This window comes from Solanum stenotomum, chromosome 5, assembly GCF_019186545.1.
Source record: "Solanum stenotomum isolate F172 chromosome 5, ASM1918654v1, whole genome shotgun sequence".
NCBI lineage: Eukaryota > Viridiplantae > Streptophyta > Magnoliopsida > Solanales > Solanaceae > Solanum > Solanum stenotomum.
In genome coordinates this window covers 55837169-55862040 of record NC_064286.1, presented here as the reverse complement: position 1 = coordinate 55862040, position 24872 = coordinate 55837169, and the positions used below count along the sequence as shown (strand labels likewise).

At 32.2% G+C, this 24872-nt stretch overlaps 2 protein-coding genes and 1 long non-coding RNA gene across 3 annotated transcripts in view; 2 read left to right on the top strand and 1 right to left on the bottom strand.

The window, feature by feature from the left end:
- The window catches only part of LOC125866403 (uncharacterized), a 220536-nt gene that overhangs the window by 74958 nt on the left and 120706 nt on the right, over positions 1-24872 (top strand). The gene's annotated exons all lie outside the window — the stretch shown is intronic.
- LOC125866398 (NADH dehydrogenase [ubiquinone] 1 alpha subcomplex subunit 1) overlaps positions 1-24872 on the top strand; it is a 93044-nt gene that overhangs the window by 53342 nt on the left and 14830 nt on the right. The window lies entirely within an intron of this gene.
- On the bottom strand, positions 10248-16262 carry LOC125866396 (uncharacterized). Its single transcript, XM_049546795.1, has 3 exons — positions 15796-16262; positions 10785-10870; positions 10248-10622 (listed from the first exon to the last, which is right to left on the bottom strand). Exons 1-3 carry the CDS (start codon positions 16178-16180, stop codon positions 10482-10484), a joined length of 612 nt encoding a protein of 203 aa, XP_049402752.1. The 5' UTR covers positions 16181-16262; the 3' UTR covers positions 10248-10481.

The window sequence follows — 24872 nt, the reverse complement described above, 5'->3', positions numbered from 1 at the left end:
ACCAAAGATACAAAAAAGCGAGATACCCAGTTTTTATGCCAATAAGAGAATAATTGGTATATCAACCATTATACAAGAGCTAGCAAATAATTATTTAAACGAAAACGCTATATGGAGCTACTATGCAAGAGATCAGTTAATCATTTATTCCAATTCAAGGGAGCTAAAGAAAGCAGATATGGATGAAGTCCAGAGATGGATTTTATCATTACTTAAGCCAGAAGAATGACCTACGAGACGAGCACTAAAAGTAGGATTTATTTTGATAAAATTATTAACCAGATATTGCAAGCTAATTGGTCACAAATACCCTGACCACATATGTTCGAAATGCAACGGAGAACATAATATAATTCCAGACGTCCAGCTGGAATAAGAGATAAAGACGGAAGCCTAAAAGATATGATAAGAAGATGATGAGAAGATAAAGATGAAGAAAAAGAAGACATATGTCAAAAGTAAATAGTATTAGTATGTAAGTGTGTCATAAAGTAGGTGTATTATATATGTAAAAATTCATAAAGTATGTCATTGTGTCATAAAGTAGGTAGATGTGTCATAATGTAGATATACTATATTATATTATATATTAGGCACATTATTAAATAGTAGGTGTACGTGTAGTATTATGAAGGATTGTAAAGTAAGAATTTCCTTTCTATATAAAGGAAGGTATATGTAAATGTAAAGGCAGGCAACGCCTAAGATAATAAAAATCCTCTTTCATAAAAACACTCTCTCAACTAAGATAAATATTTAAAATACTAATAGAAAAATCTGAAATCCAATCAGATATTTCAGATAGCATGGCTAAGCAAGAGGCAAAGGTATATTGTTCAAAAAATATGCAGAACTAATTTCATATATTCCTGAATATCATATATATGATTGAATAAATTTATGTTAGTTATTATGTATTAGAATTATTTGAATCATGATTTCTAGTTTATTAGCACACTGGAAACAGGGAGAAAACTTCTATACTATGCCATCCTAATGTTGAAACCGGTAGGCGAGGAANCAGCTTGTTTTCATACATCTCATGCTAATGTGTGGGGTCCCTATCAAGTTCCTACTCATGACAATAAAAGATATTTCCTTACCTTGGTTGATGATTACTCTAGATATACTTGGTTGTTCCTGTTCAACTCTAAATCTGAGGTTATAGTAGCTTTATAGAACTTCTTTACAATGATTACCAATGTTTTTTCCAGCACTATCAAAGTGTTACGATCTGATAATGGTTGTGAATTCTTTAACTCCCAAGTTTCTGATTTACTTAAGACAATGAGTGTATTGCGTCAGAGTTCTTGCACTTATACCACACAACAAAATGGGGTTGTAGAGAGAAAACATCGACATGTTCTTGAGATGGCCAGATCCTTGAGATTTCAGTCTCACCTTCCTCTCCAATTTTGGAGAGAATGTGTTTTCACAAGTGTGTACTAAATAAACATGATACCCTCCACAGTTCTTAAGGGTAAAACTCCTCATGAGTTGTTGTACCAAACTCTCCCTTCTCTTTATCATATTAGAGTGTTTGGTTGTCTTGCATTTGCTTCTGAGGTAAAGAAGACTGACAAATTTGCCTCTAAAGCTGTTCCAGCTGTGTTTCTTGGTTATTCTAGTCTCCAAAAGGGCTACAAACTCTATGGTTTACATACCAAAACTCTCTTTATCAGCAGAGATGTTGTGTTTAAAGAATCTATCTTTCCTTTTCAGCATATCGAATCCTTCCAGTTCTCCTTTGTTTCCTGTGCTCCAATTTATAGGAGACACTTCTACTTCCACAGACTTACCTTGTGCAGAGATCCCTTTGTGTGATCAGACTCTCACTGAGACTTTTGACTTCTCTTTGAATCCTGCGTCCAGTTCTCCTGTGCCACTTTCTCCACTTCTCATTCCTACACATAAGTCTGTTGGTCTTCGAAAATCTTCTAGACCAACTAAACCTCTTATATGGATAACTGATTTTATCACTCCTAAGTCTAGGTCTGCTTGCTTATACCCTGTCTCCAATCATGTGTCCTATGCTCTTCTTTCTGCTTCCTATGATGTTGCACTTGCTGCTTACTCCTCTGTTTATGAGCATACATCATTTACTGAGGCTTCTTCCCATCCTCAATGGGTTGATGCCATGAAGGCTGAAATCAGTGCATTGGAGGCCAACAACACATGGAACATTGTTGACCTTCCTCTTGGCAAACATCCTATTGGTTGTAAATGGGTGTTTAAGGTCAAATATTTGGCCTCAGGAGCTGTTGAGAGGTACAATGCTAGATTGGTAGCCAAGGGGTTCAGTCAGAAGGAAGGGATAGACTATACTGAAACTTTTTCGTCTGTTGCTAAAATGATTACAGTTAGATTAGTTTTGGTTGTTGCTGCTGCTAAACATTGGCCTATTTTTCAGATGGATGTTCATAATGCTTTCTTACAAGGTGATCTCCTTGAGGATGTATACATAGTGGTTCCACCTAGTTTTTGTAAGTCTGAGGAGTCTACTAAAGTTTGTAAGCTTCACAAATCACTGTATGGTCTCGAACATGCCCCTCGACAGTGGAATTTGAAGTTAACTGGAGCATTACTTCAGCTTGGGTTTGTTCAGAGTCCCTATGCCTATTCTCTATTCACTAGGCAGGTTGGTACTGACCTGGTTGTGGTCCTAGTGTATGTGGATGATCTTCTTGTTACTGGGAGTTGTGATTCATTGATTGTTCAAACCAGGAATGATCTTCAGCTCAAGTTCAACATGAAGGATCTTGGGGAGTTGACCTTCTTTCTTGGCATTGAATTTGCTAGGTCCAAGGAGGGGTATGTTATCAACTAGCGCAAATATGTCTTGGAACTTATTTCTGAAATGTGATTAAGTGGTGCAAAACCAGTTCACACTCCACTAGATCTTAATGTAAGGCTGACTTCCATTGAATATGATTCACATGTGCAAGGTGAGTCAGGAATCATACAGGCAGACAAACCTTTGAAGGATATTGGGATATATCAAAGGTTAGTAGGGAGATTATTATATCTCACTATGACCAGGATAGACATATCATTTGTTGTTCAAGTTTTGAGTCAGTATATGCATGCTCCAAAAGAGTCTCACATGGAAGCAGCTCTCAGGGTAGTCAGATATATTAAAACAGCTCCAGGATTAGGCTTGTTTATGCCTTCACAAAGCTCAGAATTACTAACTACCTACTGTGACTCAGATTGGGGTACTTGTGTGCAATCAAGGAAATCTGTCACATGCTATCTTGTAAAATTTGGTGATGCTATTATCTCTTGGAAATCGAAGAAACAAGAGGTTGTTGCTAGGAGTTCTGTTGAATCTGAGTTCAGGAGCATGGCATCAGCAGTAGCTGAAATCACATGGCTCATTGGGCTATACAAGGAGTTAGGAGTCAGCATTAAACAACCAGTAGATCTGTTTTGTGACAGCAAAACTGCAATTCAAATTGCATCTAATCCCATTTTCCATGAAAGAACCAATCATTTTGATATTGATTGCTACTTTGTTAGAGAAAAGATATTACAACATATGATCAAGACTCAACATGTATCAACAAGGGATCAACTAGCAGACTTACTAAAGGACTTTGGAAAGCTCCACATCTACACTTAATGTCCAAGCTGGGATTGAAAGACATCTTTCAGCCATTAGCTTGAGGAAGGGTGTTGAGCTAAAGTGTAAAGGGCAAAAGTTAGTTACAGAAGTTAGTTATAATTAATTGTGGTTAAGTAACTTAACTAGTCTAGTTAGTTAGTTGATTCACACATTTATATAGTGATGTATAGGTATCATTGTAAACTACTGCAGTCATGATAAACTGAATGAAACTTCATTTTTCTCTCTTCTTCTTAGCTTACTGTTTTTTCATTCATTCACCATTGTTGCTGCTTATATATATATAATAAAATTGCTCCGATTTTATTTTCCTTGGATCGATCTCTACCGCCAAACTTTCTGTTTTTGGTGGAGCCGGATATTAAATCCTTTCTTCTTCTCTCCGTTAAACACTTTCCAATGGAAATTACAGAACCGGTTCGGAAAAGGACAGTACGTACGTTTTCATACTCATAAAACTACTTTTTTATATTTATTTGGGTGATTATATATCTTTTCAAACACTGCACACGGCATTGACATGGACAAAACCAACGTTGAGTCCATGTCAACACCGTGAGGGTACAGTAACAACGTAAGAAAACATTACTACTACTATTTTTTTTCATTTTCTCCACCAACTGCACCATGCTTCAAAATTTTAAATAATTGTGGGACATATCACTTTCAAAAATGCTATATTAACCATTAAAATTCACTTATCAAAATGTCCAAGTTTTCCGATAATTGTGATTTTTTTTGTCAGCATAGTAAAAGCTTTAAATATTTTGTTTTTATAATTATATGATCATTTATTAAATTTACCCAAATTTGTAGATTGGGTTTGCTTCGGTTCTATCCAATTAGAGAAAAAAAAACGAAATTGGATCATTTTAAAACATATCCCTAGTACAAAGAACTAACTTCAATTGGAGAATATTAAGATGATACTGATGTTTGCACAATTTTAAGAAAAATAATTCTAAAATTTTATTTATTCGCAATTAGTATGATCAAAGTTAAAGTAGGCATAATAATATAAATGAATCTCTTATCTTAGTCTGCACTGACATTTATGCCCTTCAACTTCTGAGGTGTATACATAAACACTTAAATTTGTGTATACATAAGTAGATATACAAGTTCTACATGATATCTAATATAACATAATACAAATCATTTCAAATATATATCACATAAATTGTCACGTAGGACATATACACATAATCTTGGAGCTTTATTTCATAGAAAAAAAATATTTAGAGGGACAACAAAGATAGAATACAGAGAGAGGACCAAATATATAACTTAGTGTGGATGTTCGAATAGATAAGCAAACAAGATAGAATGCAGAGATAACAGAACAAAAATAGTAGGAGTAGTAGAAGATAATACAATTAAAATAGAACCATAATATAATATAATNTACACATAATCTTGGAGCTTTATTTCGTAGAAAAAAATTATTTAGAGGGACAACAAAGATAGAAGACAGAGAGAGGACCAATTATATAACTTAGTGTGGATGTTCGAATAGATAAGCAAACAAGATAGAATACAGAGATAACAGAACAAAACTAGTAGGAGTAGTAGAAGATAATACAATTAAAATAGAACCATAATATAATATAATAAAAATATTATTAATAACAATATAATAAAATAGAAATTAAATAGAAGGGAAATGTGGACTTTACTGACACTATGGGACCATATTTTGGACCTCCTAATTAAGTGTTTTGATTTTATTTTTTTAATATATATATATATATATATATATATATATTTACTTTAGAATTACAATATGTTTAAATTGAGACGAAAGAAATAATATATTTATAATAGCGTTGTCATTTTATTTTAAATTTTTTACTCCTTTTTAACTATGTAAATCATGATAAATACAGCGCACGCAACATACCGTATACATTATCTAAATGACTAAAATTACCTAGATTCAATAATTGTGCACACTTCTCTAATGGAATTAGAAAAAAAATAATTATTTTTCAGCTTCTATAATTAATATATATTTACTCAGTAATTATATACCTTTTGATACTCAATAAGATTAGAGGGTGCAAAGTCTCTGCCTTGTCTATATCAAAGAATATATATATATATATATATAAATTTGTGTAAGATTAAATAATTCCGGATATGGTTTTGAAGTGAACGGAATAGACAAGATCAAGTTTGTCGTCGTATTAAGGAAGTGACAACTTACTCTACCAACCATGTTAGAGCTTGATTTACGATCCTGTTTATCTAACATATTTCTTTAAAAGAAAATTAATTATAATAATTTACTAAATTAAGTTTATGAATAATGTTTTAAAACACTATTTTAACAACTATTACTTTATGTAGTAATATTTCTTAAACCCGTCCTCAGGTGTTTTCACCTTTTTGATTCTTTGATAATTCGAATTCACAATCTATAAATTGAAAGTAAGAGGTGCTTACCATCTGAGCAACTCCCTCTTGTCACTATTTTATATAGTTATTTAAAATTAAAGATGTATAACAAAAAGATGATGAAACTTTCTTATTTTATTAAAATGGACAAGTAAAATAAAATGTACGAGGGTCGAGTAAAATGTAGAGAAGAAAATATTTGAAAAATTATTAAAGATAGGAGAAGATGGCAAAAGAGATTGATAGAATGAATTTTATTTTATAAGATATTATAATGTGGAAGTACGAATAGATAAGGTAACAACTTATTATGGATGGGCAAGGAGGAAAAATAGAAATATAAATTAGTAAGATGAGGACTTGTTAACACCATGGGACCTAACTTTAAATTATTTTTATTGTGTTTGATATTAGTGTAATGATTTGAGATTGAAACGTTATTGTTATTTCTATCCAATAGTCATTAAGATCTATTTATATTAGGGTTCACTTATTGATTTTATTAGTTGGTAAAGCTATAATTATATAAATAATGAAGATGAGGTCTGGTTAACAACATTCATGGGTTAAGGATTAGGAATAAAATTCCAATCTTCGACACGTGTTCTGGTGAAAATGGTTAAGAATTTTCCCACCAATAATTGCATATTTCAGGTTTGAGCCTCTAGGAATGAAATATTTTTTGTTGAAAATAAATAAGCTTTATAATGTGTAAACTTAAATTTTATCAGTCATCAATTAGATACCAAACATTAGGTGGAAAAGAAGAAAAGACAACTCTCAATTGTCTTTACATCATCTTAATGCATGGTCTAATGGGATATAATTAGTATGTGTTACAAAAATGAAAGGAAGTTACAAGAAGAAATTTATAAGAGCGTAAATTATGAANAGAAAAGACAACTCTCAATTGTCTTTACATCATCTTAACGAATGGTCTAATGAGATATAATTAGTATGTGTTACAAAAATGAAAGGAAGTTACAAGAAGAAATTTATAAGAGCGTAAATTATGAATTTTTTTTAGACTTAAAATTCTCTGATCAATTACAAACTGAAAGAATTTATTTCTCAACAGTGGAAACAATTTTTTTTTATTTGTAAAATAAATAAAATTGGAAAAAGCAACATAAACGGCAGAAATGAAGTGGGGTGTCCCTTTTAGAGATGGTTCAATTAGGGGTGTACAAGCTATTGATTTGGCTGTTGAAAAAAAAACCGATCATTCTTAGTTTGGTTTGGTATTAATAAAAAAAGTTAAATCGAACCCAAATCAAATCGACATAATATATATATATAATTTCATTTATTATAGATAAAAAATATTATTTATAATCTACTTTGCTAATATATTTTTAGTTAGTTTATAGTTTTCAATGTTTATATATTTTATTTTAAATTTGGGCTTGTAAAATTTGTAAATATTTTATTTTGTATTTAGATCCGAAGTTACATGCAAACTGAATACAAAACAAAATATTTGCAAATAAGTGAAAATATATTTGATCTCTTTTTCAAACACCATATAGTTATAAAAAATCAAAAAAACCAAAAAACCAAAAAAAATCCGAAAGAATCGACTAAAGTCGAAACCGAAAAAACCGATTTTATGTGATTTAATTTGATTTTTAGATTTAATAAATTAACATAATTGATTTAGATTTTTTTAATGAAAAATCAAACCAAACCGACATATCTACACCCCTAGGTGCAATGTAATGTGCCCATTCTTTTGTGTTTCCTTCACTCTACTATTTGTTGGTTTTATTAAGTGAGCAAACATCTTGGATTATGGACCACTTTAATACCATCATGTTACTTCACATGCCTTCAATATTCCATCTGTTTCCCAACCCCTCTAACTTCGTGCCTTTTTTTCGATCGGTGTTTGATATTTGTTTTTTATTAAGGATTTTTTTCATAGTTAAGACTCGAATCTAAAATTTAGTTAAAAAAGCAGCAATTTCATCCACTACATCACATCTTTTGATGATTAAGTTCTTGGCTTTGCTATTCATTTTTGTGCCTTTGCTATTTCCTCGCTACATCTTGCTACGAATACCATGAAAACTAATAATTTTAGCTAAAATATTTAGCCACAAAAAGTTTACATTTAGTTAAAGAAGTATTGAAAACACCCCTAAACTAAGTGTGAATTATTAGTTTCATCCATAAACTATTGACAGCTTTAAAAACACCCATTTACTTGATTAACTGAACTTAAATACACCCTCGATCTTACAACATGAGTGAAATACACCCCTAAATTCTCGCCAAGTTTAGGGGTGTTTTCAACATTTCTCTCGGCTTTTTATTAAGAGTTACATGTCATACAAGAGTTTGAGACCACTTGTTATGTCTTGTGGAAAATTGGGGGTGATCGGGGGTGTATCTAATTAGTTTAGTTACTCAAGTAGATGTGTTTTTAAGGTTGTCAATAGTTCGGGGATGAAACTAATAATTTGCATCAAGTTTGGGGGTTTTCTAAACACTTCTCTCGTTTAGTTATAATGTATTGTGTAGAAGTATATATATACACTTCTACGTGGCACTATCAACCAGGTAACTTGAAAAAATTGTCAACACGCGTTGGGCCCAAAAGATAGTGCCACGTAGGCCGAAAAGGGGTAGAAAATTATTTATAAAATAAGTTTGAGGGGGTAATAGGACCTTAGTATAGTATAAGTATGTCTCTGAGATTTCGGACATAGATTGGGGGTACTTATGCATTTTCACATCCACTTAATAATAACTTATTATAATTATTCAAACTACGAGCAGAGACGTATCCAAGATTTCGGGATGATGGGTGCATTATTACAAAAAGGTTGATCTAAAATATAAATTTGATCGGTTGGACATTTAGGTTCTTATTACTAAAAATCGTTAAAATTAATATTATAGGTCCAAAACTAATTAAAATGTCAAAAATGTTACCAATAACCATTTAGAGAGATGTTATCTAATTTTACAAAGAAAAATAAAACAAGATGAATATAAAATTCAAACTTCTAACCTCACATAGAGAGGTGCACCAAGTCGCCATCGCATTATATGATACTCCGAATATGGGTTCACACATCTATATTTCAATATTTTTCAAAAATATAACACTACTATATATGATCTCGGGAGGGAAACATGGGTTCACGTGAACCCGGTGATCCCTCCTTGGATATGCCTCTGACTACGAGTACTATAATATATTAAAGGAAGGGCCATTATCATTTTCTTAGTAAGACAAAGACCAAAGAGACAACATTAAATGCCCCAATACTAAGGTTCATTTTAAAGTTATAGTACCAAATTCAAATGTAACAACTTTAAATAAGGTTGAGTTACCTTCGATGTAATTTGAAGGCATAATTAAGTAGTAATTCAAGTATTCCATGTGCATGTTGGATTTATTTTCACGCTTCTATTTGTCTTTGCATTTAAGCAAGTGAATAGAGTGTACTCCCTCCGTCCCATTTTACTGGTCCACGTCTAATAAGTAATATCACTAAATGAATATAGTTACTAATAAGAGTAAATTACTTCATTCATTCCATATAAAGTGAACTTGTGAAGCAATGCACACATATTCAAAAAAACATTCAAGGGCAACGTTAAACTATAATTTTCACTATTGCCCTTTTTATGAAATCATAAATATAACTTTATATAAGTAGACTTAGGGCAAATATGGAAAAAATTTCAAACATCCATCTTGAACTTGAAACTATTCAATTATTTTGAACAATGAAAAAAGCCTAAAAAATTGGGAAAATGCATAAGTACCCCCCCAGCCTATGCCCGAAATCCCTGAGACACACCTAACCTTTACTAAGGTCCTATTACCCCCCTGAACTTATTTTATATATAATTTCCTACCCCTTTTCAGCCTACGTGGCACTATCCTTGAAAAAACAGTCAACACGCACTGGGCCCACAAGATAGTGCCACGTAGGCCAAAAAGGGGTAGAAAATTATATATAAAATAAATTCGGGGGGGTAATAGGACCTTAGTAAATGTTAGGTGTGTCTCTGGGATTTTGGACATAGGCCGGGGGGGTACTTATGCATTTTCCCTAAAAAATTCAGTAAATCTGAAATAGAGGAAGGAGAAACTAAGTGACAAATTATCTCTTGATTTCCAAATTGAACAAGTAAAAGCGGACTTTATTTTTAATAGTGAACAGATAAAAGTGAACGGGGAGTACTAAACAAACCACATGGTCTACTGTGAATGACAATAAAATTAACTTGTATTACAAGTGCCAAAGACAAACTTCCCAATTAGAAATAATTTTGCGTTGCCAGAGCAATAATTCTCCTATAGTTAGCTACACAAATCAAAGAATACATATTTTTACAGCATAAAAATTCACAGGAGGAGAAATAAATAAGATGCTCAATACCAAAATATTTATTCCTATTCTAAGGAAACATAGAAAGCATCAACTTCTTGTGATGAAACCTACTGATTCTTCTTCTGCGTTGTTGTGAACGAAGTGGCTTTTCTAGCCGGTTTTTTATCTAGACTCGAAGTTCTGATAATAAAGAGAAGTGTCTCGACAAGCATGGCAATGACCAATCCAAGAATGCCTCCAGCAGCGCTCTGAAGAAAGAGCAATGAAACTTCAATACAGAGTAGTGAACCAGAGGAAGTAGATACAGTAGACAAAAGCACAGGAGAAGAGGTCGTTTATATAGTTGCTGTTGCTCCACGTATAGAGATTGTATCGAATAGAATCACGAGGAAATCAAATTAACAACTTACCATTGCTGGACTGTGATTAAATAAGGCCCTGAATGCAAAATATCCCATCAGATAGCCAGTGAACATTGCTATACCAACATGTAAGCCTGCACCAAAGGACCAGAACTACTTAGAATTAAACTGCAAATCAAATTCTTAATTTAATTCAAAAGGAACTTGTAAAGAAAGGAGCTACCTAACAGCGAACTTAACCTGAACAAGCGGAAGAGGAACAAAAATGGAAAAAACTGGTGAAGACCAGAGATATACAAGTTAGCGATAGTAGATCATTCCTAGCTCTCTCACTCACATCGTCAAATCAGGACGCAGCAACTGTATCAACCTCACAGTTGATACTAGCAAATCAAGTGATATATCTTCATACGGATGCAGCTTAATGGGTTTGATTTTATTGTTCAATTAACTCATGAATATCAGTCAGTACTGGAACTTGTCCCAAGAATTGCTGCACTACTCTACAAAGAAGCAAGATGAGGAAACAAAAGAAAGCACTCGCTTCCACAACAAAAACGTACATGTGTACAAACAGAAAAACAGAAGCAATAGGCAAAAAGCAAAAAAACAAGTTCTAAAAAGAACTTATCAAATTTGTTAAAAGGACTTTTTCTCCAAAGCCCCTATTGTGTCTAACATTCAGCTAAAGGAAAATAGGTCAAGTCCACAAGTACCCAGTTGTTAAGGAAGAATGTGAAATCAACAATTGCCAAATACATAAATTAGAATGAATGGAATTTGAGCTTCATAAGAACCCTAATGAACAGGATAACATATTTTATTAGATAATTTTTTCAAACCTTGTCCAGCAATGATGACATGAATTTTCAAAGATGCATAGTTCAGGTTCTTTCACTGTTAGTCCTTACCATGAGTTTTTTGACTGTTGAAGAACGAAGGCCCAATACGTAGCCATGGAGGAACATATGGAGAACAAAAGCACCACCGAAAGTAGCATGGTTGGTTGCAAATGAAGCATACTTAACACAGGAAAACCTCCAGAAAAGAGGTATGCTAGTGAGGTGCCAGAACCTGTGTTGAATTAAGCCTGAACGTATAAGCAACCTGTTTTTGCATGCCCGGTAGTTTTAAAATCGTGGAAACTGTTTTTGACTTTACCAGGCATTCATTGGACAATGCGAAAATGTAACAAGGACTTTTTGAGAAGTTGGTACAGCAAAGGCATATGAGCAACAGAAATGGTGGTGTACCATACCAGCTACAATCCGGTAGAGACTATTTGAAAGGAAAGGAATGTTTAGGTTTGTTAACAATCAAGTCAAGTTGGTGTCATGCATGTCCTCAGTTTCCATTCATAGGACCACCGTCATTCATACTATTTGATGGTACCAAGTCAATTTTATTTTTTGACATTTCAACGACAATATTACTGAAATAACTGCTTCTTTAACAGTATACTGTAACTTTTTCCTGATACTCTGCCCAGCTTTGCAGTTCCGATCACCACCTTAAAATTGGGAGTACACATTGGAAGGCAAGAAACCTAATGCAACTATATGTTGGAATGTCTTTAAAGTTTATTCTCTAAGTCATAATTGCACAAAATACTGTAGACAATATCCTTGATGAGTTTTTCACAAATAATATTCCCAAAAATCAGGAAAACATTACTACTTATTTCATAGCCCTTTTATAAGAAGGCTCTCATTCATCAATCTATTCAACACGAGTTATCTCTCTTTTTTTCTCTATTCACAAACATAAACTTCAAAAGTAAAAAAGAAATACATTCCCAAGTTACCATACTCTATGCAGCAAGCATGTGATCATGCATTTTTCAATTTTTTAGAGTTGAGGAGGGCAGACAAAACTGCAACCGGAAGCCTGGGCACAGGCGTTGATTACAACCAAACTACGAAAAGACTTGCTATACATATAAAAGGGAAATGACAAAAAAAAGAGAAGAATGCATAAGTTCCTTTTAAATTTTAGATCAAACTTAGCAACTCATTTGAAGAATAGAAAATGAAAAGAAACCCATTCACATATTCTTGGTATTTGATGTATTCTCTTCTTGTTGAAACCCAAATTTTATCCCCAATTTCAAGATTTTCCATTCATACCTATCTCTATAAATTAGTAGTGGAAGTTTACCTCTCCACCCAACATCTCTTTTTTTTCTAAAATAAGTCCTCTCCCTCCAACAACTCTATTGACAATTTAACACCTATTGATCCAATTATTCTGCCTCAAAATCTCAGGAGGTTATACACAATGAACTAATCACCCCTATGTGCATTCCCATGTTAAGAAAGAAGACTACTCCAATATTGGTTTTTACAGCAAAGAACTTGAAATGCCAAATTTTAAAGCATCAGTCGGTCAGGCATATGCTCCAAAAGAACAACATCAATCGGCTCATGAGCTAACATAGTAGGTGAATACATTTGCAACATTATGTGTTACCCATGCTATTTTACTTCCCACCAACAGTGATAAAAAATTCTGCAGGCTCAGTTCTCCATCTGTCTTAATTTACATGTCACCTTTTCTATTATAAGACGATCCAAAATGCTTGACATTGTTCCAATATTCTATACAACTTCTAAGAATTAAACACCACGTCTGTTCAAAGTTTAATCATCGATAGCTAGGTTCATCTATCAAACAAACTTTTTAACCATTACTTTAATATTTTCCTCAGCAATCACAAATACAATATGTAAAGTCAAATTAAAATATTAACCTCCGTGTCCACGTCAAACACCATAAGGAAGTAACAACTTATTCTTTATATACAACGAAAAATCTCACAGAAACAAGGCTCAGCTCATGTTACCGAAGAGTTGTATAAATATGCAGAGGCAGGAAACACTTGGAAGCCTAATCAGATCTCCTAAATGATATTCCCTGGAACTGCACATGACAAAGAACAAGAGAACAAGATGACCTCACTAATCAAAAATCAATCTCTCATATGTCTGGCAAAGCTAGACTTTTGAAGATATTGAAGCTTTGCATGGCAGATAGTGATATAGGATCCTCCAATTTTCAGCAAAACATCACTAATTTCTGTATGATTTTTGTCTCCAAGAATGAACTGCTTAATGGCTAAAAAGTTAACAAAAAAGTCTAGAGAAGCGGCTAAAACAAGGCTGGCATGCGAACAACAAGTCTGATTATGAATCATGCCTAGATACTAAAATATCTCCAACTCTATCTTTTTTGGCAACACCCTGTCAAATGTATAAAGACGTTTTGCCTATAATCTATCATATGAGGCTTGCAAAACCTTCAGAAGAGCATTTTGTGTCCAAAAAAAAAAATCTTCAGAAGAACATTTACAAGCAATAATTCCCAATCTCTTTGAATCCCAATAGATACAACAACAACATACCCAGTGTAGTCCCACAAGTGGGGTCTGGGGAGGGTAGGATGTATGCAGACCTTACACCCCTACTTTTGTGGGATAGAGAGGCTGCTTCCGATGAATCCCAACAGACACGCTTATTCAAACTTACTTTGTTACTTCTACCATCAGGTTATTTATTAAGCAAATCGAAGAGTAGCCTAGCAAGAAATCTCTTGGAAGGTTGATCCACATCTTTTCCAACCAAAACAGTCCTCTTATAATGGAACACAAGAAATTTGATTAGCCCTATACCTTTGAAATACATATTCTAAATGCTCATATAGGAAGCAATGTTATCAAAGGCGGGATAAAAAAGGAGCACTGAGGTCTGTTGGGATTCAAGTGCAAAGCGCAAAGAAAAATGATGGTTTGATGAAGAAAGGTGCAAATTTAAATATAAATGCAATTAAAGAACAATAACTGCAAACACAAAAACAATTATACAAAAAGATATGGAACTGTATAATTAAGTGAAATAGTTATTGTTTAGTGATGCTCGCTTCAAGAAAGATCCATGCGTGATCAAACGCATCCCTCAGCACCTATCTGAACTAACGAGCTGTGCAAGAGAGAAATGTAATCAGCCTGCTTTCCATCTAGTTTCAGGGCTTAGCCACGCCATCACGAAAGCCTTTGACAGCAAAAAACTGAAGTCAGCCCCTGGGTCTGAAACCTAGAGAGTTGTTCCAGACAATCTTTTCTTTGTTGTCCAATAAAGGGGGATGTTTACATATGTGTGTGTAGACATAAGTGAGTCTTAACCAACTTTACCTCATCAGATTCTGAAGATGATGAAGTGTATCAGAAATCACTCCTTTTCAACTGAAGCTTTTGACTAACCCATGCTAATGCTCTTGCCATCATATTATGATTTGTATCCCACAATTAAAACTACTCTAACTCCCACTTTAAACTGTCCTAATTTGAACCTTTGTTAAATCAAAATTGTGTTCACTTTCTTAGAAAAAAATTCCTGAACACACACACACACAAACATATATATATATATATATATATATATGTTTGTTTGTGTGTGTGTGTTACTTAAGCCGAGGGTCCATTAGAAACAACCTCTTTACCTGTCAAGTCAAGTTCCCACCTGATCCTGCAAGTCTATAGTCTATACAACTTGCTTTGATGGCTGATTGGAAGGACCGATGCAATTATACCTTTCCTGTTCTCGCTACTACTTACTATACTATGTAAATAGTTTCTTTTGGCATTCATCTTTCTCGCTCATTACTTAGCTTAGGATTGGGGGAAACTGAACATCATTCAAGGGGTAAGGTTGCTTACACACTACCCTTCCCACCCTTCCCAGACACCACTTATAGGACTACATTTGGTATGTTGTTGTTGTTGCTGTTGTATATATCACTGGAATAAGAAAGTTCAAATTTTTCCAAAAAATTAGCTTTTTGAACTCACTTGTATTTAAATAAAATTTCAATTCTCACCGCAATAGCTGATTCCAATCAAAGTAATCAATATCAATCAACTATGCCCTTAATTCATACTAATTGGGGTAATGAATCATTCTGTTCTGATTTCATTCCAATAGTATGTCAATAAAATTAGAACTAGGAAATACAACTTCAATAATGCCAATAGATCATTATAATAATATGCAAAAGAGAGACTCACCAAAGCCCATTTGATCTTTATAAGAGGAAAAAGGTTCATCCACAGGCTTCCTAGGAGTAATATCCTTCACCAATTCATCATACGCTTTCCTCTCCGACGCTTCGTCTAGTTTCCTCAACCGAGCTTTGAGTTCCTCACTTTTTTCTCTAGGTTTTGGACTGCAGAAGACGAAATTGGATCCGGATAACAAGTCCATCAGATCAGGTCGTGTTACAGGGTTAGACCCGATCCAAACCGACCTCAGATGTTTGTATGGTACCGTGGGATGATCGGAAAGGGAAGACGCGAGTTCTCTCAGGTCATCGGAGAGTTCAACTCCGGCGAGAAACAAACGTATGGTCTCGGTGGTTGAAATAATAAGGCCATTGTTTTCTGCTGAAGCCATTATAATTTGAGATTCACAATGAGCTTAAACTTTCAACTGCAACTCAGATAAGTTTTTCTTGCTATTGTTCAATCAGACAAAAAGAAAACGTTTCAACTTTTTTTTTTTGTTTTTTTTTGGAGTAAAGCATTTTTAAAATATATTTTTAGTGTTATTTAAATATAAATTTATCATTTTTGGTCTCTTAACTATACACTTATCGATTTTAGTTCATTAATTATAAACTTACCGATTTTAGTCATTTAAGTATTTAAAAACTTATCAGGTTTGGCCATTGTCATTTTTAAATACAAATAGTAGTTTATATTAACGGAAATCTTCGTGAAATTAAATTTTTAAATCGCTGAGGTTAAGGTTCTTCGCATAAAATTAATTTAAAGAAAAAGTAGTGGAGAGAGAGAACCAGTAGAAAAAATTGTTAAATGATTTAATTTCTCGAGACATGAATTCCGTTATTATAAACCTAAGTTATTTGTATTAAAAAAATGGATAGAGACCAAACCTGATAAGTTTTTGAATACTTATAGGACTAAAATCGATAAGCTTATAGTTAAGGGACTAAAACCGGTAAGTTTATAATTAAGAGATCAAAACTGATAAGTTTTTGAATAGTTAAATGACTAAATCTGTTAAGTGTATAGTTAATGGACTATTTTAGACCTACTCCTGGAACTATTTATGTCATTTTCTCCACTGTGCCTGCACACGTCATTTGGTTGGAGGTTGCCTTTAATACAGGGCCCTTCATTTGTTTATCTTGCAATAATTATATGTTTCAAAGCTCCTTCTTGCTATGTTATCGAGTAGTACTTAGCGAGCATCCATGTGGTTCTGGCAATTTCTCAGAATCTTGTTGAATGGCAGAGTCCTTTTCTTTCCAACTAAAATTCTCAAATATGCTGCTTTAAATATTACAAAGCTACAAATCTTCTTTGACCATTAGTTAAAAGTAACATATGTCAAGTGAATAATTGAGAGCACTATCTTTGGCAAAACACTAACACAGACTCATTTTCTTGTAGATAGAAGAGACACCTCCCTTCTAAAGAATTTATTTTGGATTTCATATCTAAAATTTGAGATTTTTTAGAGGTGATCTTGAGTAGATAAAAATTGAATAAGCAGTGTATATTTCACTACTAGAAAATATATAATTTGCAACAATATTTTAGATGGCAACAACTTAATTTAGTTGTTGGTATACAACAAACTTTTTACCCATGATTATTTTCTTGTTGACATACGCTTTAATTTTGTTGTCATATTTTTTTGGGGTTTTATAATAAACTAGGTAACTCAGCCGCGCTACGCGCAGTCGTAAAATATTATATCAAAAATATAAATTAACCTTTTCATATTATTTGAATATAAAAGAGTTTTTAGTTCAAATTTAATTAAATAGATAAAAATTTAAATTTTTGAATTCATTTTATTATTCACATTGAACTAATTTCTAACAAATAAAATATACTATTTACATAAAGAAGAAAAGATACTTTTTCAGTTTTCGTTAAACATAAACTGATTAATGTCATATAACCAACTTAAAGATAAATAAAGCTCATTAAAAAAAGTACGTGAGAAAAAAAGAAGAACATGGTCCATTCACTCCATCCATAACAAAGTGAAGATAATTGTATTTATATGTCGGAAATTATGACGTATACAGATTTAAAAAGTAGAGTTTAGAACATAAAATAAAAAACAAAACTGATCATTTTGTGTAATTTTAAAAAAGACTAAATCAACCGGTAATTATATGATAATTGAAATAGATTGTATAAGATGTATGAAAATAATTTGATAAAATATAAAAATTGTAATGTCTAAAACGTAAAAATGAGCATTCGTAAATTATATTTAATTTAAATTGTTAAGTATAGTTGGATTGTCTAGCTAATTCTATTATAGACATGAAAGGTGACATTTGGATAATCAAAATGTTATAAACTTCACAGATAATAAAGAACTTATTTTAATTTTTTCAATACGTTTTTCTTTCTTACATTACATACTCCCTTTATTTCAAAATAAAGTTTTTATTTTTATTTTTTATTTTATTTCCAATCGTGTTTTACATAATTATGAAGACTTCGCACTGATATTTTGTTTTCAATCAAAAGAAATTTATATAACCAAAAAACTGGGTCAAAGAACTATATTTTCTTCAAGATATATATTAAAGTTAATTAAGTAAAATTATCTTACTTTATAGCCCCGCCCCAAACTAAAAAAGAAATTGACATACTACAAGAAGGTGAATATCATGGAATTGAAGAGTACATAACAAAATAAAATTGAATTACACTTTCTATGTTTTAAAAATAAAAGTTTTCATGAAATGAAAATCCAACAAATTGAAGTAAAAATACGGTGTAGTGTAGTTTTTGTAGTAGTTAATACTCTTCTTCAATGTTTGTTATTTAACTTGAAATAAGAAATGTATAGGTGCCTCTTTTGCTCTAACTTATGTTTTAGTAGTTATGTGAGAAAGACTTTAAGAAAAATTAAGGAAAACACTATTTCAAATATGAAATAAAAAAGATAAATCTCAAGTAGGGGTTTCATGAAATAAAAAATAATGAGCTTATATAAATAAAATTGAGGAATCTTTAAAGAAAAAAATATAAATAGTTCTCTGTGCAATAATTTTTTTTTTAACCTTTGTTAGTAGTTAGTATTATTACACACAAAATTGCAATAACTAATTTGCATCTAAGCAAAAATACATACTAGCAATAATAAAAAGTTATAAGAATTCAAACTAAAGAAGTTACATTGAGAATAAAGACACACACATCTTCCTTGGAACCTTATCATAAGAAAATAGATAAAAATAAGAATACAAAATCAACACCCACTTTTTTGACCTCTTGTCTAACACCCTCTTTGACAAACTAATCAACATTCAAGAGTCTTTTTCACCATGTCAAGTTAAAGCATGAATTTGATAATATTACCCTTATGTAGAAGTGAGACTTAAAAAGGACCAACACTACATTATTTGATTGTACTAAAGGCAGTACTAATTGTACATTTAGAAGGACTAACACAACAACAAAAGGTTGTACTTAAAGTAACACGTGTTGTACGGTGAATTTGGGACAAACAGGGTAATGGGACGAATACTGCATTACATAACAGCACCAAATGTTACGTGTACTGACAATAATATTTTTTTAGCTTCTCCCTCGCATAGACAGCTGTATTGTACTTGAATTTCATTCCTTTCTTTTCTAGACACGTATCTATCTTTTTTATTTTCGTTTTCAACTCTCATTCTTGGTCAGTCTCTTTCCTCCTCTCACTTGTGTCTTCTTCTTCTCTATGCAAAGTTCAAGCTATTTTTTGGTGAGAATTGACTAGATCTTTTCCAATCTTGCTTTATTTTTATCGATGATAATTTGATATATTTTATATTTGTTACTTTCTAATTGTTTTAAATATAATTTCTTGCTAAGATTTCAAGAACATGTTAGTAATTTTACCTGATTTATATAGAAATTGTACTGAGGCCCACCAAAAAGATAAACTAAAGTAATTTCATCTACTTCTACTTTTTCTACACATATTTTTCTTTAATAAAATAATTATTGCCTCCATTTTAATTTTTATTTTTAACATTTATTTTTAATTTTAAAAGATTGAAAATTTTATGTTAAAAATTTAAATAATAGAAAAAATGATTTATTTAACTTTTATCATCATCAATACTACTAATTTATTTGACTTTTTGTCTTAATCTTCATCTCATCATTAATGTTATTTATTATTTTATTACTTTACTTTACTTTACTTTACTCCTATATAGAAATGGGACTTTTGAGGACTAACATTGCAATTAAGAATAGTACCAACAACATTATCAGTTGAACTATAAACTTGGACAAGTTTGATTGGTCATTTCAGTTGTACTATAAACTTGGACGAGTTTGATTGGTCATTGAATATCTTTTTATTTTTACTGTGAAAGCAAGTCTGCACGTGTATTGTACTTCTTTCTCATCAAACCACGTGTAAATTTTCACTAAATTTTGTTTCCTTTATTATCAACAACACTGTCAGTTGTACTATAAACCTGGAAGAGTTTGATGGTCATTGAACATCATTTTTTCCCGTCAAAGCACGTATATTGTACTTCTTTCTTATCAAACCACGTGTAAATGCTCACTAATTGGTTTCCTTCATTTGCACACCACTATTTTTTTTCATTGATTTCTAGGTTCTTAAATATTTTACATAATTTCTCTCTCTAAAATTATACAATTTTTCTTTTTAATGGTTCTCAAATTTCATGGTTCTTTATATGATATTATGAAATTTATCGTTCAAATTGTGAACTATTTATGTTTTTTTAGGTTTTAAAGCAATCTTTCTTTAGTTATTGCACTTTCATTGTCTATAATTGCCATTTTGTTCTTCTGGGTAGTTTTCTATTGGATTTTCAATATGCATGTACCAGTTTTTCTGATATGCTTATTCAATATTCATGTTTCAATTGAGATACTCAGGTGCAATCTTATGAGATGTATTGCAAATTCTGTGTTCTGTCTTTAAATTTTATATTGCATGGTTAACTTAATTTAAGAATTGGTGCAACAAAGGTGTTTGATAGTATCTTCGAACCAACCAAAAGACTTTTTCATTTCTTTTCCCTACAGATACCGTTCCTCACTTATACATTTGATATTTACATGATTCTTGTACTGTGGGGTGATTATTATCAGAAAGAACAAGCAAATTTGAAGGGATGTGTAGTGATGGATCATTGTAAAATGGAGCAAAATAGGGCAATGTCAGACTCAGAGCCTGTCTCTTCTTCTTTGTGTGGGACATGGTATGTTCAAAATCCTTCGGACATCAATCACTACAACTTTTGAAAAAGAGAAACGTTGTATTTTTCATATATTTTAAAAAAACAAAGACAGGGAGAGCGAGAGAAAGAGTTATGAGCAAGGTACAATGAAATTACTTCATTCTCAGTCTTCCAGAATGATATGCGCTTGACGATCACTCCTTGGTGAGCTTCTCTTTTCTATATTTATTCATATTTACTCTAGATTGTACATCACTTCATGTACTTAAATAATGACTGCATTGGTATTAATCTACAAGGTGTGGTCATCTAGAAAGTGAGTACTAAATACCTATGGAAAACAAAAAGCTCATTTGCTTTTTCGTTACATGCTTACAGATGGGAAAATCAAGAGTAGGGATTAAGATATAGAGGGTTGTGATTAGTTATATTTACTAAGAGCCACAAAATCAGTATCTTTTTATGTTCATTATGGTTATGTTGACACATTATTGGACTTGATCCAGAGAGCCAATGTATCTCTCAAGAAAAGATTGGAAACTACATATAAGATGTAGATTCTCTTAATGGTGTGAGGTCTTTCGAGAAAAAACTTACAATCATGGCAGACAATATCACAATCATTTACAAGCTTTATGCAAATTTAAACTTTATTACAGCAGACTTTTGCGTTTGGAGTTCATAGTTGCTCCTGTGAAGATGAAACATCTTCTTTCCCTCTTAGGCTTTTTTAAATTCTTGGAAAGTATTGTTTCAATATGTTGATAAAGTTCTTCAATCATGTCGATTCTCTATTTTCAACTTATTCAATATATATTGTGTCCTTCATTTTCAGATGCTGATGGAATATTTAGATTCAACTCGCGCTAATATTACCCTTATATAAAAGTGAGCAAGAGAAGGATGAACACTTTGTAGAAAAATCAGACAGATGTCAAACACCAACTTTGCCAACCGGGAAGAGCTTTATTCAGCTTCTTCAACTGGTGGCTCCATTTAGGACTATCACTTTTATATGGTATTTGCACTTGACTACTCCATTGCCTCTCACGTTATACTTCTGCTCCTTCATGTTACAATTGAAAACATAGATAATACACCCAACTCCATTTGCAGATCAAATTGTGAATCTAATATTGTGCATTATATAATACATTCAAAAATCAACACCACATTATTGGACAACTGTATATTTGTAGCTTCTGATTTCCTTGTTTATTGTATCATTGTGTAACGACTAACTTTTTTCTTTTTGGAAGACACTCTTATGGTCTTATTTCCATGTCATTTTTGAGTTGTCCAAGTACCTTATAAATTACTCGCTCTTTCCTCTCCAATACTCTCTCTTTGTTATAAATTCCTCTATGTGCACGGATGCATGTGTACCACCATATATATCATTTCTTTAGAATGTTTTTTTCCATACTTATTAGACATAGCAACATTTTCTATAACAAAAATTCTTTTAAAAAATGGTTTGAATTTTGTAGGCTTCAAGTGATTTACTGATATATTACATGCGTACATTCTGATATTTTCTTGGGAAGAAATCAGGGTGGTCATTCTTTTGTTTGACCAGCAACTAAAGATGCTATGAATTTTATTTTGTGACATCTCGAATATTTAATCTACTTGGTATTTAACTTCTTGATAAAATTTCAACCAAGGAATACTATCATAGTTTCCTGATTTCTTTTTGGGTGATCCTTATATAATGCTTGAAAATGCCGAGGCAGCTACATCAATATGGAGACAATTATGCATTCGTATTTCTTTTTCAATAGTCTTATGTCTATTAAAAGGGTTATTGATCTGCCTCTAAGAACCAAAGGGGGGCATTCCATTAAAGGAATCCACTTTCCATGCTTAATTTGATCATGATGTTACTCTTTCTTCCTTTGTTGTGTTGAGGCAACGTATATTGGTATATGATGGTTTGCTCTTTGAATGACTCAACCAATCATCTCTTTTTGGGTTCGACTTCCATTATCTTCACTCTTAATACCCTCTCTCGAGTAAACAAGGGAGAGAGGGAGCAGGGGTAGAAGGATCAAGACAAATGGTTATGACCAGGCATGACTCAAAGGGCTAAGTAATCGAATGTAGAAATTAGTTTGCTATGCTATGTTGTGTAATTATCATACAGTGTGGTTAAACTGTACAAGGAAATTGATGTACCAATTTTCCATAGGAAGAAGTCTGAATTGATTTGGCTAAGAAGCTTAAGAAATTTAGAGAGCATATGTAGTAAAATTTGCATGCAAGCACAAGAGAGACACTATTATAACTTGGTTTGTACCATTTGTGCATAGAATTTTTGAAGATATGCATGTATTTGCCCATTCCTAAAGTTTCAAATATATTCTTTCTACTTGCATCAACCTAACATCAAAAGTAAAATTCTTACTTTCTAATACAATGAAGTAAAATAGAATTTCCTTAGTTACTCTTCTGTGCATATGTGAAAGCTGCAAGTCTGCTTAGTGATGTTTCCTACATATGATTCTGGTTGTTTTCGTAACATTTCTCCGTCTGTCTGTCTCTTGGTATTAAATTTCTCTATGTTATTCCTTTCAATTCAACTAATCTCCTCTTTTGATTTGTAATTGTTCTTTTCACTTGAAGAAATTTTGTCTGCAAAGTCTATGAGAGTTGTACATTCTTTTTGTAAAGAGTATCTTTGCTCTACAATTCAGCTTTACTGATAACATTACCATTTATGAATAAGTACACTAATATTTATGGCCCTTGAGATTCATTTTTCTTCTGTAATATGTAGGATTTTGGGATGACACGATATGCTTTACCCGTTCTTTATACTTTTCAGTTTTCAGAGGTTGCTTAGCCTTACGTTGGTCTTTGCAAGTAAAAAACATTATTCTTTCTGAATGAATTTTATTTGTTTATTCCTCTAAGTTCACTATAAATGAATATTTGCTTACAACTTTATTTATGTACTTTCAAATATTAATAATGCTAGGAAATTTCCTATCAATTTAGTATAAGTAAGTCTGAGCATAATTGTAGGCTTGGATTATTGGAGAGACCATGCATGAATGGAGTTTGTGAGTGCAGCAAGTGAAATTATTAGTTGTGAGAGGTCTGTGGTATGTATTTCTACATTCAACTTCTGCACTATATGTTTGAAATATTTGATTTGATAATAATTTATGACTTTGTAAGTGGTAGTAAACAATAATTTTGTCAGTTGTTGTGTATTTGATGTGTCCTCATCAAAATGAGAAACTTATGGTATTCCTAGGCAACAACTCATTTTGATCACGTGTTGTCTTATTTTTCATTGATTAGGAGAACACATTATATTCTTATAACTGTATTTTTAGGTGAATCTGAGCTAATTGGTTGTGACCTTTTAGTCCTTGGTCTTGATGATTTTGACAAGACATAGCATAAAGAAAAGATGAATGCGCTTGGTGAAATTCAAAAAGCAATATGACTGAAGTGTTGGAGGAGTGGCCCAATAATTATATTCTGGGAACTGCTTCAATTGGACATCATCTCTTCTCGGTTTATATATATATGCGTGTGTGTATATATATAAATATATGCTATTAAGCACCTATTGTACCAGTATTATGCTAAATTATGTTAAGACAATTAGCTTTGGATAAATAAGGTGACTTCATAAAGTGTTGGTAGTAAAATAGTTCCACTACAAAGGACTCAACTACTTAAAGAAAACCCTTTTGTATATATACATTTTGCTTATTACATTGATGCGTCTTCATTAGCATTTGCTTTTCCTTGCAGACATTTCTTTCACTAATTATAATTGACTGCTTTTGAACGAGCAACTTTGGCAGAGGATATGATTTAGGTGGAATTTTCAATTCTATAGAATGCATATAAAAATTT